At 41.1% G+C, this 15,628-nt stretch overlaps 2 protein-coding genes across 3 annotated transcripts in view; one reads left to right on the forward strand and one right to left on the reverse strand.

Annotated features, from left to right (window-relative positions):
• Positions 1-4,396: 4,396 nt before the first annotated feature.
• dusp14 (dual specificity phosphatase 14) lies at positions 4,397-13,563 on the forward strand. Of its 2 annotated transcripts, XM_017490121.3 has the most exons (3): positions 4,397-4,653; positions 11,518-12,302; positions 12,450-13,563. In XM_017490121.3, exon 2 carries the CDS (start codon positions 11,614-11,616, stop codon positions 12,256-12,258), a length of 645 nt encoding a protein of 214 aa, XP_017345610.1. In that variant the 5' UTR covers positions 4,397-4,653; positions 11,518-11,613; the 3' UTR covers positions 12,259-12,302; positions 12,450-13,563.
• The window catches only part of synrg (synergin, gamma), a 52,893-nt gene continuing 42,549 nt past the window's right edge, over positions 5,285-15,628 (reverse strand). Inside the window, exon 22 of the mRNA XM_053687162.1 lies at positions 5,285-5,565. Within this exon, the coding sequence (XP_053543137.1) occupies positions 5,500-5,565 (66 nt within the window). The 3' untranslated portion in view covers positions 5,285-5,499. The remainder of the gene's footprint in view (positions 5,566-15,628) is intronic.

Below are 15,628 nucleotides of genomic sequence, written 5' to 3' on the forward strand. Positions count from 1 at the left end.
TGTTATTGTAATATAATCAATAAAATTTGCATCAGGCTGTATCACACCAGGTTTAAAGCACCGTAACACAACAAGGATATACAGTCATTCTTAATCCTATGACTCTGACCTGTGTAATCTCAGCAGTATGTTCTCTGGGTGAACAGGAGATGAAGGAATGTTTGGAGAATGCCTTGACACACTACTTCAATTTCTATTCCAGCTCTCACACTGGGGTACTGAAACGCATTTAGGCACAGCGCATGACATTCCTGTCCAGCTATTTAATTAGACATTGGCCTTGATGCAAGTTTCCCAGCTAATCTGTCAGAAGTGATGACGTTGTTGGTTTTAATTCAACTCAATTCAATTTGATTTGTATAGCACTTTTAACAATGGACATTGTCTCAAATCAGCTTTAGAGAAATACAGGATACAGATTTTAAATGTGTGAATTAATCCTTACTGAGCAAGCTGGTTGTGAGGAAAAACTCCCTTAGATGATATGAGGAAGAAACCTTGAGAGGAACCGGACTCAGAATTGAACCCGTCCTCATCTGGGTAACAACGGATAGTGTGAAGGTAAAAGAAAGTTCATTATGGCTTTTATATGAAGTCTGGTTTGTTGAACAAATCCACTGTTCACTAAAGGAGACTTGGGTGCAATATTGTATGTGGTAATTGCAGTCCTAAGCCCATCGCAGCAACCGTAGGTCCAACACCACAGCAGAACTGTTCATGTTCATTTTACTGCTCCAGATCTGCTGTATGTTAAGCTGAATGTTCTTATGGACTTTGAAGCCTGGTTGTGACCTCTCTTTCTCTCTGATCCTATTTATTTATTTATTTATTATTATTATTATTTTTAAAGGTTTCATGTTGAGCTTGACAGTGGAAAACCCTCTCACTGATAGACCGGAATGAGAGGTTGATGATGGTGACTATGCTGACAGAATTGCTAAAAATATTCTGCTTTTATTCCTGCCTGCGACAGCATATTACAGCATCACTGACTCATTGTCTCCAGCATTTGAGACTCCGTGAAGTTCCATTGCTGGATCTTGCAGCTCTTATATCATGCTGTCTGTCATTGTTGCTTCCAGAGTATGTATTACTTTCACACTCACTCATTCTTCTCTTCTCTTCTTTTGCCCTCATTTACCTTCATTCAGCTTCAATGTGAATGGCTAATGTAATTCACCATCTTTTTTCTTTTATTTAACAACTTGTTTCTTGGCACTCTAAAGTAATTATCGTAAACCTGTCATCAGTAACCTCATTCTTTCACCCCAAATCAGCTGATTCTGTAGGTTTTTTTGGGGGGTTTTTTTTTGACATCATCTTGGTTTCATCCGATTTCTGAAGTCATGTTCCACAAAGAGTTTACAAAGCAAGTACAGGAGCTCATTCTCAATGACAAGTGGAGAAAACGGGGCACCATGGGGACATTATTAAAAAAAACAGGATGGCCTTCCAAAATTGATGAGAGGACAAGAAGAAGACTTTATCAGGGAGGCTGCAAAGAGACCTACAGCAACATTAAAGGAGCTGCAGAAATAGCTGTCAAGTACTGGTCACGCCCTACATGTGACAACAATTGTTCATAATCTTCACATTTCTGGGCTAGAATATTAGAAGATACTTTATTGTCCCATTTCTGGGAAATTCATCTTAGACAACCAAGACATGGCCAGTACACAACATTAGACTCACATAACACAGTACATAACATGCAATAATTACTAATAACCAACAATCCAAAATATAGTTGTCACGTTACAAAGGTAGATACGGAAGCAAGCGCAGATCTTCAAACAGTTTAATAAACAAACAAACAACAAAACAAAGACACTAAGACAACTCGGCAAAATACTGTGGCTAAGGCTAAACATAAACTATGAAAGAAAACATGGTACAGGGTCACACGTCAAGATAGACAATACGTAAGATGAGGAAGCAGTACAACCAGTGACTATATATATATATATATATATATATATATATATATATATATATATATATAAAAAATGAGTGCTCATTAAACAGAAACGTGATACAGGTACAGGTGGTCATGTGACAATGATGTAGTATGGTGCAGTGGCTGCCGGGAAATGAAGTCCAGAGTTACGTCCTTGATGTATGACAATAGTAAAAGGCTACAGTATACAAATCTGACATCTAATTTTTGCAATTCTCTATTGAATAGTTTAACCTCAGTTAGCACCAAAGAATTTTTACAGCGATTTGATTCGCACATCAAAATCCTCAATCGTCTCCCTGAGGGTAACATGTTAAAATTCTCATGCAAATTGTTTGAGTCATCAGCAACAATTTTCTTAGCTTGTCTTAAAACAGATTCCTCATACAGGTCTTGTATAGGTCGTTTCTCTTCCCACCCTACAATTTTTTTTGAGCAGTATGTACAAGTCGTGCAAGTTTCAATTTTGATTGGACAGTCAGGTTTTCATACCATGCTGTAATACCATATCTTATCACACTCTCAAAAACAGACTGATAAAACAGAAACAAATTCTTTTGATTTAACCCAAATACTTTTAAACTTCACAAAAAATATAGCCTCTGCTGCAATCTAGAACACAGACTGTTGATGTGAGAAGACCGACATAACGAATTATCTATGTAAACACCCAAGTATTTTTATGATGAACCCTGTTCAATAATATTAGCATGTATTATTACAGGGCTATGCTCCCTCACAGATCTGGGGTCGAAGATCATTTCAACAGTCTTCTATGGGGCTCTGGGGTAGGGTGGTTAATGGTAGGGTGGTCCTTTCTCACGAGGAAAAAAACCTTCCAAGCCTGCCTAAATCACCTTGTGAGACCAAGGTAAAACCTTTCGGGGATAATTCTAAAAGATATGTTTGGCACAAAAAACAAGACAGCTTATCACCTAAATATCACTAAACCTACAATGAAGCATGGTGGTGGCAGCATCATGCTATGTGGTTGCTTCTCTTCAGCTGGGACTGGGGCTCTAGTCAAGATAGAGGGAATCATTGATAGTGCCAAATTCCAGTCTATTTAGGCACAAAAACTGCAGGCCTCTGTTAGACAGCTAAAGATGATGAAAGATTTCACCTTCCAGCACAATAATGACATAAAAGCACAGGATGATCTTTCAGACTTCAGTCAAGGACTAGATTTTAGTAGTTTACTTTGAAATGTATTATCTATGCTTACTCCAGGCCAAAGCAAAGCTTTCCTTCTTTCCTCTCAAGCGGGAAACTCAACTCTTCCTATTGGTCTCTTGGGGTGCTCTCTTAAGGCAAAAGCACTGGGTGAGCCATTGACCCTTTTAGGCTATTTTCTCCTCCCTCCTATTACCTCGAAGTCAAAACAGTAAAGGCTTTTATGTTCTCTGGCCAGATAAAATACCTGTGATGAATACGCTTATGAGCTCTACACATAAAGGTAAAGCCTGGCATGGGAACAAGCATTTTTGCACTCATTCAGAATTGCACTTTACAGGAAGACCTGTGAGAATGCAGGTAAACTGAGAAGATATCTCAATTGCCTTTATGTCTAAGATAATTTTTTTTATATGTCTAACAGAATTGCTTTTTCAGCAATCTGTGCTACAGTAGCTCTTCTGTAGGATCGGACCAGACAGGATACCCTTTGCTCCCCACGCGCATCAGTAAGCCTTGGGTGCTACTGACCCTGTCTCCAGGTCACGGGTAGTCTTTCCTTGGACCACTTTTGGCAGGTACTAACCACTGCATAAGACCTGCCATTTTGGAGATGCTCTGACCCAGTCGTCTAGCCATCACAATTTGACCCTTGGCTCTTGCCCAATTTTCCTGCTTCCAACACACCAACTTTGAGAACTGACTGTTCACTTGCTGCCTAATAAATATACCCCACCCGTTGATAGGTTAGGACTGATCGGTGTACACTCACTTGGCCCTGGTCTCTTAATCAGACATGCTGACATGTTTGTCATAGCTTTTCCATTGACAATTTGTTTTGATAGTATCAGTTTCTGACCAGGGCATCACTGTCACCTGGATATTTTTGGTTGGTGGACTGTTCTGAGCCCAGCAGTGCCATACACTCATACATATGCAACACACACTTCCATGTCAGTGTTAGTGCTCTGCTGAGAATGATTCACCGCTCACTGGGAGTCTTCAGTTGAAGTGAAGCTGACTGTATATGGAAAGAGATGGGATATAATTGCATACCTATATGTGTGTGTGTGTGTGTGTGTGTGTGTGTGTGTGTGTGTGTGTGTGTGTGTGGTCTACACTACACCGCCTGTTTGCCCCACTGACGCAACAAGTAGGTTAATGGCGGACTAAAAACCGAGATTGTCTCACTTTACAGAATCACTGAAGTGTTTTCTTCTGTGTGTGTGTGTGAGAGAGAGAGAGAGCGAGAGAGAGAGAGAGCGCGCATTATCATGTGGAGGGGAGGGCGCCCCGTTCTGGTTGCTGAAGCGTTGACTCTGTTTGCAGAATCGGACATTTCTTGTTGTCACACTACACCTCGTCTCCTCAGCAGGCAGCGCCTCCTCTCCGGATGGAGTTGGTCACAGTGATCAGTCCTGAAGAGAGCAACCTGAGGCTCATACACGCTCACGTCTCGCGCGGTGTTTTCAGGCTTCACGCGGAATCTCGCCCTTTTACCTCAGCGCTTTAAACTGATTCAGGTAAGTTGCGCGCGCTGACAGAAAGATCTGGAATCAAGCTGAGTAGCACGTAACAAGTCGTATTTCTTTGTTTGTCGCGCGAATTATGTGAAATATTCAACCTTTCTGTCGCAAGCAAGTGAAATATATATATATATATATATATATATATATATATATATATATATATATATATATATATATATTTCCTTCGAGGATAGACAGCACAACACGGTGTTTAATTCGGTGCCAAATGTGAACCCGTTTCACACCGAATACTGCTTTTCCTCTAACCCTGATGCCTGTCTGTTTCCATAATTCCATAACAATTCCATTTGTTCAGCTTCTATAAGTTTCTTGTTCACGCTAGTATTTAAACAGCGCTTAGTTTGTAGTAGGTCGTGGCTACGTGCAGCACCGCATACCGCTGGTGTGGTAACTATGGTAACCACTGGTGTTGTACTTACATTCTGGTTAGTAGCCTGTGGTAGTGTGTGTGGTAGTGTAGCTATGCGGTTGTGACTCATAACCAGTGACTTTTGAATATGAATACTCAATTGACTTTGGAATGTGTTTTATTATTATTATTATTATTATTATTATTATTATTATTATAAATGTTTCAGTCATGGGGTCACGGTGACTTAACACGGTGGTTGGCCCATTTGCCTCGCACCTCCGTGGTTGGAGGACTGATTCCCGTCTCTCTCCTGTGTGCATGGAGGTTGCGTGTTCTCCCTGTGCTTCGGAGGTTTCCTCCAGGTACTCTGGTTTCCTCCCCAGTCCAAAGACTGCGTTATAGGCTGATTGGCATTTCCAAATTGTCCGTAGTGTGTGTGCTATTGTGCCCTGCGATGTGTTGGCACCTCATCCAGGGAGTCCCCCACCTTGTGCCCCGAGTCCCCTGGGATAGGCTCCAGGCTCCAAGTGACCCTGTGTAGGATAAGCGGTACAGAAAATGGATGGATGTTTCAGTCATTGGTTCACACACACACTATGATACCCAAGTTATAATCTGGCAGCAGGCATTTATAATCGGTTACATACATATAACACACATTCATTCCTGACACGTGAGACTGCCTCGAGCAAACCAGATTATCATCACATCCATTCACTTTCTTCTAGTTCACCATATTGCAATAACCGGTCTATTGTAAGACTCAGATTCCAGTGGACACTTCATGTCTCATATTAGACTGATGAGAACAAGATGGGGATTAATAGTAAGGCATGTGGAACAGGTACAAGGAGAACCACTTGTGGAGAAAGAATGGACTGGACTGTGTATAGCCTGTTTTCCAGGTTTGGTGTGGAAGAAAGGCTGCCATTTTGCCACAAGCTCAGGTTCCTCCACAGGCCTCTCTTGTTGCCATTCGTGCCTGCACAGAGGGAATTGGACTCCCCAAGAACATACAAACACACACACACATAGCCAGTGTATGCTTGGGTCTCTGATTGAATGATAACATTGACAGCTTAAGGAGTATAACCTGAGTGATGTGTGTGTGTGTGTGTGTGTGTGTGTGTGTGTGTTCATAGCTGGGAGTCATGACGCACTCATACTCATATACTCACATACTCGGCATTCTCATCCAGCAGACCTGAGGTAACCTTAGTGGGTAGTGGGTTTGTTCACTTTGAGCTTCACTAATTACATTGCAGCTCCCAACATGCTTACTGGGATACATGAATATATTTTGAAGTGTTAGAAGACAGAGGTTGAAATTAGGGCTCAGTGCACTGTGTGCATAAATACCATATTCCAAGTTCACGATCCAAATCTTTACATTTCTGGTTGCAGGTTGATCTGTTCGATTTATGATCATGTAAAACTTTCAGAGTGTATTTTCATAAATGTTGAAAGTACAAAAAAAAATCTCTCATAGGCCTTGTTTCTTTGGCCTATGGGCAATTCCAGTATTATGGAAACAACGCCTTTGAACTCGCATTAACTTGTAAAGTGTCTCATTTTCTGCACACGATTCATGTGTCTTGCCATCTGACCATTCATGTAGACCAAGGTTAAAAGAAGTCATTTAGATATTACAGATATATAGAAATCAAGTTTTATGGATATGACCTTACATGGATAGCTGTTGATTTTAAGGACTTTTACAGAAAATATAGTGTGCACGGTGGCTCAGTGGTTAGCGTGTTTGCACCTCCGGGGTAAGGGGCGTGAATCCCGCCTTCGCCATGCGTGCACAGAGTTGGCGTGTTCTCCCCGTGCTTCGGGAGATTCCTCCGGGTACTCTGGTTGCCTTCCCCAATGCAAAGACGTGCTATAGGCTGATTGGCGTTTCTAAATTGTCCATAGTGTGTGAATGTGTGTGCGATTGCACCCCATCCAGGAGGTTCCCCGCCTTGTGCCCCAAGTTTACTGGGATAGGCTCCAGGTTCCCTGCGACCCTGTGTAGGATAAGCAGTACAGAAAATGGATGGATTATATATAATATGAGGGAAACTTGAATGAGGTTTATTGTGGTTTAGTGTATACACTGCTAAAGAAAATCTAGTGTTACGGATAGTGATGTGATTGTAGAGATCACATGTGTGGGTGGTTAGACAACTTAAAACAACTAAAATGGGAATTAAAAATAAACTAGGTATTAAATCAAATCCCCCTCCAGCGTGAACTTCTGCTGCACTGATGATATTAAACCGAAAAAAAAAAATGTGTCCCTCTTGATCTCTCTCCTGAAACATGCTGAAACTTGCTGTTTTTTGTGAAAACACTGCTCATAGCTGATGGATTAGGAGATGCACTTTAATTAAAATTCAGTCAAGTAGTAAAATAGAGCCAAGTAAGCCATTTAAAACGCTTTTACTTTATTGTGAACATTTAGAGAGAAAACGAATCATTCGGATAATTTCATTGTATATTGATTCTGTATTGTATTGTCAATAAGCCAAAGGTTCATCACCACCCAACGTTGTTAAGAAAAAAACTAAAGTGGCTGATGTGCTCTCTTCTGCTAGAGCTAGATCTGGGAAAGGTTGTTTTGTTCATGCTTTTGACCCAGTTTCACTGTGGTTTCAAGCTGACATGCACAGATCTGCCTGGCCACTGGGTCACAGCAGTACAAACAACACTAAAATTTGTTTGTCACTTAGAGTCAGTATTATGTTTCTCTAGAGGTTCCCATGCCTACCTCGGCTTTCAACTCTACACACAGGCGCCATAGCAACACTTCCGTAACATAGAGTGGTGTTTGTGAACCGTTTAGTATTTTCTGTATATCAGCATAAATATGACCTAAAACATCATCAGATTTTCACACAAGTCCTATAAACCGATAAAGAGAAACCAATTAAACAAATTAAACAAAAATATTATACTTGGTCATTTATTTATTGAGGAAAATGATCCAATATTACATATCTATGAGTGGCAAGAGTGTGTGAATCTCTAGGATTAACAGTTCATTTGAAGGTGAAATTAGAGTCAGGTGTTTTCAGTCAATGGGATGACAATCAGGTGTGAGTGAGTGAGCGCCCTGTTTTATTTAAAGAACAGGGATCTATCAGAGTCTGATCTTCATAACACGTGTGTGTGGAAGTGTATCATGGAATGAACAAAGGAGATTTTTGATGATCTCAGAAAAAGAGAGTTGTTGAAGCTCATCAGGCTGGAGAAGGTTACAAAACCATCTCTAAAGAGTTTGGACTCCACCAATCCACAGTCAGACAGATTGTGTACAAGTGGAGGAAATTCAAGACCATTGTTACCCTCCCCAGGAGTGGAGACCAACAAAGATCACTCCAAGAGCACGACGTGTAATAGTCCGAGAGGTGACAAAAAGGAACTCTCAGGTGAAATAGGTTTATTACAGAAGGATGAATGCAGGATAGAAGATGATGGTGCTCTGCAGCACTCATCTCTCATGCCCTATATAAGTTTAAGATAAGGAGAGCTGGACATCTGCGAGTCTCGAAAAGGGAGTTCTAGGAGGTTTGAGCCAGTTTGGTGGTTTCAAGGACTTAGCAGATGTGCAGACATTCCTGAACTCAATATCATGTTTGTGTCAATGTAAGAGGAAAGAATGTTCTGTACTAATCTCCATGACATGACCACAAGTGGCATTATTCATTGATGAACTTGAAGAGAGCTGTTACAAAGTAAGAAATTAATCATTTCCCTCACAGAGAAAACCACTGATCTCCATAAAGACCATTGCTGCCTGTCTGCATTTCATAGGTCATGGGGACAAGCCAGAAGGCTAATGGAAAAATGTTTTGTGGATGGATGAGACCAAAATAGAACGTTTTGGTTTAAATGAGAAGGATTATGTTTGGAGAAAGGAAAACACTGCATTCCAGCATAAGATCCTTCTCCCATCTGTGAAACATGCTGGTGGTAGTATCATGGTTTGGGTCTGTTTTACTGCATCTGGACCAGGACGACTCGCTATCATTGATGGAACGATGAATTCTGAATTATACCAGAGAATTATAAAGGATAATGTCAGGACAGCTGTCCATGAACTGAATCTCAAGAGAAAGTGGGTCATGCAACAAGACAATGAGCCTAAACACACAAGTCGTTCTACCAAATAACAGTTAAAGAAGACTAACGGTAATGTTTTGGAATGGCCAAGTCAAAATCCTGACTTTAATCTAGTAGAAATGTTGTGGAAGGACCTGAAGAAAGCAGTTCATGTGAGGAAACCCACCAACATCCCAGAGTTGCAGCTGTTCTGTACTGAGGAACGGGATAAAATTCCTCCAAGCCGATGCGCAGGACTGATCGACAGTTACCGGAAACATTTAGTTACAGTTATTGCTGCACAAGGAGATCACACCACATACTGAAAGAGGTTCACATACTTTTACCACTCACTGATATGCAACATTGGATCATTTTCCTCAATAAATAAATGACCAAGTATAATATTTCTGTCTCATTTGTTTACTTGGGTTCTCTTTGTCTACTTTTAGGACTTGTGTGAAAATCTGATGTTGTTTTAGGTCATATTTATGCAGAAATATAGAAAATTCTAAAGGGTTCCCAAACTTTCAAGCACCAGTGTATGGGGCGAATAATGATTGGCAGGACAGTGACTAATGTATCGTCTGCCCTCATTAAAAAAAAACAGACATTACTGCGAGTAGAATCCTTGCAGAATTTGTAAAAGGCTGATTTACAAAACAAGAATGTTCAAAGATTCTCACAGCGGCTGAACACACAGATTGTGACTGACACAACGATTCCCAACACACCCAAGAAAACAGATGGGATGAGATTATTAAAGTACGTATACATCAGATTGTCTGTGACTAAACATATTTAGAGGAGGACGTTGTGGCAGAGAGGACAGCTAAGATAGCCACATGTTGCTCCTGACACCGCTGTGGAGAGCATGACGGTGACAGCAGGTGCTCAGGTGCAGCCTGCACAGCCATCAGATCTGATTCATATTTAATGTTGCTGCTCTGATATTTCTTGCCCGATAATCAAGGTTAGAAAGCCTTCATCAGAGTGCAGTGGATGCTGTCCAGCACACCTTGCAGGTGAAGTGATGAGGTGTGATATATTACATTTGCAGAGAGAGTTTAATTAAAAAACAAAACAGAGAGAGAGAGAGAGAAGGCAGTTGATCTACATGCAGCTGCAAGCACCCCATCCTCCCTAAGCAGCAGGTGAAAGCACAGGTCGGCGTAGCAAGCTCAGGGCAATGTGTGATGCTAAGCTGCCTTGAGGGACATCTTTATCTAACATAAAGATGGTGGTATCAGCATTTTGCAGATTGTTTGGGATACATTTGGCCAAGTCAGTCAGCTCAAGCACAGAATAAATCATCTGAGATGTCAAAGTGATCTCAAAGCAGAAACACACAGAAGTGCTGTAAAAGCAGTGAGAGGTGCAGGTAATTCCGAGGAATTGAATACCCAGGTTGCCCAGTGGGATACTAGGGAATGATAAATATTAGACTGAGGGAATCAGTGCCTGTTAGAAGCACCCAAAGTTAAGATTATTCTAAAGCAAAGCTCTGTTAACATTAATTAACATTTTCTGTACCGCTACAATGTATCCTACACAATGTTACAGGGGAGCCTGGAGCCTATCCCAGGGAACTCTGGGCAAAAGCCAGGGGACATCCTGGACGGGGTTCTAACCCATCGCAGAGCGCTATCGCACACACACTCATTCACACACTACAGACAATCAGCCTACAGTACAATGCGTGTCTTTAGACTGGGGGAGGAAACCGGAGTACACCTCCTAAGCACAGGGAGAACATGCAAACTGCACCCACACAGGGCGGAGGTAGGATTCAAATCCCCAGTCCTGGAGGTTCAAGGCAAACGTGTTAACCACTAAGCCACCATGCCCCTATTCATCCATAACCGATGGCAAAATTTATTTAACTTTGAAACAGTCAGAAGTTGAAACCAAAGCAATATTCATAAAAGCCCTGGTTAAGTTGTGCAAATAACATTTTCCGGCTGTTCTATGTATCGTGGTCACTGTGTAACACTTTTTTTCTTTCGTCTGTGATATCTGATTTCATGATCACTTCCAGATCTTTTGTTAACAAGCCTCCTCCTGGTCCATGAGTAAACAGCACCCAAGCGCGCTAATGATATTGTCTCAGCCCTGTGGAGAGAAGCTGAGTCATTTCGTCATCTAGAATAAAGAGCGTGTCAACAGTTTCTGTTTGATATTATGCTGTGGACAAATAGTCCACGTTTATTTCCATTTTTCATTTCCACTTTTAAAGGAAATTAAAATAAAATGGGATTGTTTACTTCGATCAGTACTTCTTGTAATATGTATCCTCAAGATACCTTAGGAGAGCTTAGGAGTCAGTAGGTCCTTGTAAGTGGACATTTTTTATTTTCACTTCTAAATTGAACTGCATCCTGTTTGGTTTGTTTCAGATCCACCCGATGGTGAAATACTGCTCAGGATGATGGAGGATCTCTGAAGAACAATTTTATTTACACTTGAATTGCATATTCTCTCTCCCTTCCTCAATGGGCTCCCGCAGCCAAGGTTTCTTCCACAACCAGCATCACCACCATCACCACCACCGCAGCTCCACGATGCCCAGTCCGGCTGTGCCCAGACTGATGGCTGAACCGGGCAGCCTGCTCGGTGGCATTGCCCAAATCACTCCCACGTTGTTCCTCAGTCGCGGTGCCGTAGCATCCAATCGTGGCCTGCTGCTGTCCAAGGGAATCACATGTGTAGTGAATGCCACCATCGAGCTGCCCAATTTCAACTGGCCACATGTGGAGTATGTAAAGGTTCCACTGGCTGATGCACCACACTCGCCTATAGCGCTGTACTTTGACAGCGTAGCAGACAAGATCCACAGCGTGGGGCGGAAGCGCGGCGCTGTGCTGGTGCACTGCGCCGCTGGTGTGAGCCGCTCTGCCTCGCTCTGCCTTGCCTACCTCATGAAGTATCATGGTGTGTCGTTAGCTGAGGCACACGCCTGGGTAAAGGCTCGACGGCCGGTCATCAGGCCCAATGGTGGCTTCTGGCGCCAGCTTATTGACTACGAGCGCAAACTCTTTGGCAAGACCTCAGTGAAGATGGTTCAGACGCCGTACGGAGTCATTCCCGATGTTTACGAGCGCGATCGTAGGAACCTGGCACCTTACTGGGGCATGTAAAGAAAGCAGTGGGGGCTTTTTCAGGAAAAAAAAAAAAATGGAAGGTGAGCAGATTTGATCATTGAACTTTGGTGATTGGTGACTCATCCAGTATCCAGCCACAAAATGCTGTTGATGATTCCCAAACACTGAGACAAATGTCATTGTTGAGTGTCGAACACTGAGACGCATATCAATGTGTTTTTCTCCAGCGGTGAGAGGGAGGAAGACAGACCGGGTTGAGATTCCAGGTGACATCAGCAGTGACCGACCCTGAGCTATTCCTGATTAGGAAGATGAACTGGAAGTGGGAGGCTGAATCAAAGCCTTTAGGGCACTGTAGGGAAGTGATGCAGGTTTCTTAATCTGCTCGATAGTGTGATGACGTGCCGGTTCTGCTGGCATTTTCTTCTTTTTTTTTTTTCTGATGCAGCAATCTGTTCTCGATTACTGGTAGCATTTTCAAGCATATTTTTGAACGGGATTGGTTACTGAAAGTAACTAAAAGCCTCAAAAAGATTTAAATGAATAAATTAACTAATAAAAATATTAGACTCATTATTTAAATGTGTACAGTAACATTTTGGCTATTTATTAAAGCCATAGAACCTTTTTATTCCTGAACTTTCCACCAACACATAAGGTCCAAGTGAACATTATTTATAGGCTTCTTGTTTTTGCGTTGTTGAGGTTTGGATTAAACCCATTTAAGTGAAAAGTCAAACCAGTCTAAAATAACTATAAGAACTCAATAGCCAAATGTAACAACTTGATGTGTGGCTTGATGATTGATGGTGGGTTGTGATTTTCATGACTGTAACAAACGAAAGAAATCACAGACCGCACTAAAAGAGAAGCTACTGAAAGAGCGATCTGCTTTATGAAATGATTTTAAAGGGAATAAATAAGCATCATCGTGGATTAGAGAGTTTTGGGAATCCGAACTATGGTGCTGCTAAAAAAAAAAAAATTAATAATAATAATTTAAAAAAAGACATTTGGGAGCAGTGTAGTTGTTTTGGTATATTTTCTAATTCAAATAATAAAGTCTTTTTTTTTTCAGCTAGAAATTATTAGATCCTTTTGATACTTTTGCAGTTTTATTCTTAGTTTACAAATAATTAATTGGGGTTTTTTCCCCCTTATGATCATTTCCTTATTACACACTATTTCACATGATTACGACTGGAGAAATGAGCTGGGAAAGTATTCAAAATGTTACATGTAATTTTGTCGGATAAGTCATGGTGTATGTCATGAAATAATATAAAAAGCTGAAAAGATGAATAATGATGTTGAAATTAATAAAGTGTTAGAAGAAACAAACCCTTGGTTTTTGGTCATGTTTTTCTTTTTTTAATTAATATTGTTTTGTTATATGTGAACAGGTTGTTCTAATGGACAGATGAAGACGTTAGGTCAAGTGTTGTATCTGGACATGTGGTTTCTTCTTGCGCACTGCACAAATTTACAAGCGGATCTGCTTTTATCTTGCATTTAGCCTGCAAAGTGTCTGTGCTAGTGTTCTAATTACAGAAGCAGTTCCCGAGAACATGCAAGAAAAACTGATTCATTATTATATAATGACTTCTTGACTTGTTTCCCAAGATATTTCCATGTTCTAATCAATTCTAATTATATTTTATACTGCTGATTCCTAAATATTTACTTCCAAGTGTGAGATCAAATTGATCAAGATTCAGCAATAACTGTAACTAAACATTTGCGGTAACTGTCGATCAGTCCTGCGCATCGGCTTGGAGGAATTTTATCCCGTTCCTCAGTACAGAACAGCTGCAGCTCTGGGATGTTGGTGGGTTTCCTCACATGAACTGCTTGCTTCAGGTCCTTCCACAACATTTCTACTGGATTAAGGTCAGGACTTTTACTTGGCCATTTAAAACATTAACTTTATTCTTCTTTTAACATTCTTTGGTAGAACAACTTGTGTGTTTAGGCTCATCATCTTGGTGCATGACCCACTTTCTCTTGAGATTCAGTTCATGGACAGCTGTCCTGACATTATCCTTTAGAATTCTCTGGTATAATTCAGAATTCATCGTTCCATCAATGATGGCGAGTCGTCCTGGTCCAGATGCAGTAAAACAGACCCAAACCATGATACTACCACCAGCATGTTTCACAGATGGGAGAAGGATCTTATGCTGGAATGCAGTGTTTTCCTTTCTCCAAACATAATCCTTCTCATTTAAACCAAAAAGATCCATTTTGGTCTCATCCATCCACAAAACAGTTTTCCATTAGCCTTCTGGCTGGTCCACGTGATCTTTAGCAAACTGCAGAAGAGCAGCAATGTTCTTTTTGGAGAGCAGTGGCTTTCTCCTTGCAACCCTGCCATGCACACCATTGTTGTTCAGTGTTCTCCTGATGGTAGACTCAGGAATATTAACATTAGCCAATGTGTAAGAGGCCTTTAGTTGCTTAGAAGTTTCTCTGGGTTCCTTTGTGACCTCACGGACTATTACAGGTCTTGCTCTTGGAGTGATCTTTGTTGGTCTCCACTCCTGTGGAGGGTAAACACTGGTCTTGAATTTCCTCCACTTGTACACAATCTGTCTGACTGTGGATTGGTGGAGTCCAAACTCTTTAGAGATGGTTTTGTAACCTTCTCCAGCTTGATGAGCATCAACAACTCTTTTTCTGAGATCATCAAAAATCTCCTTTGTTCACACCATGATACACTTCCACACGTGTTCACACGATCAGACTCTGATAGATCCCTATTCTTTAAAAAGAAACAGGGCGCTCACTCACTCACACCTGATTGGCATCCAATAGATTGAAAACACCTGACTCTTATTTCACCTTCAAATCCAGTATTCCAGTAATACTGGCATATTTTTGTCTCATTTGTTTAACTGGGTCCTCTTTGTCTACTTTTAGGACTTCTTGAAAATCTTGTCTATTGTTTTAAGGCATATGCAGAAATATAGAACATTCTAAACCAAACATTCTGACCAATGAGAATTGAGAATTCAACAGCGCCGTGGTATACTCTTCACTTATGGCATCATTAACATTATCCATCTACGAAATCCTTACACCCATGCAGAAGTAAGATAATCACTACAACTCCGCAAAGCAGAACAGGACAGAAAACAGGTCGATGAAGTCATTAGCAAACATCTGGACACCTACTGCTTGTCTGTGATTACTATCTGAGGGGAAGGAACGTGCACACGTGCGTGTACGCTCCAAAATGAAAACATCTGCCACTGGGTGCACTCTTGCTGTTATTTCATCCAATTACATTTGATCCATTTTAACCTCACTATTTTATAAAGCTCATTTTATTTCACACGACTGTCTTGAGTTGTTGGAGTGGAAAACATCTGATAGGATATTCTAATAAATAACCATGGAACAGTAG

The sequence above is a fragment of the Ictalurus punctatus genome, chromosome 17, assembly GCF_001660625.3.
Source record: "Ictalurus punctatus breed USDA103 chromosome 17, Coco_2.0, whole genome shotgun sequence".
Taxonomy (NCBI): Eukaryota; Metazoa; Chordata; class Actinopteri; order Siluriformes; family Ictaluridae; genus Ictalurus; species Ictalurus punctatus.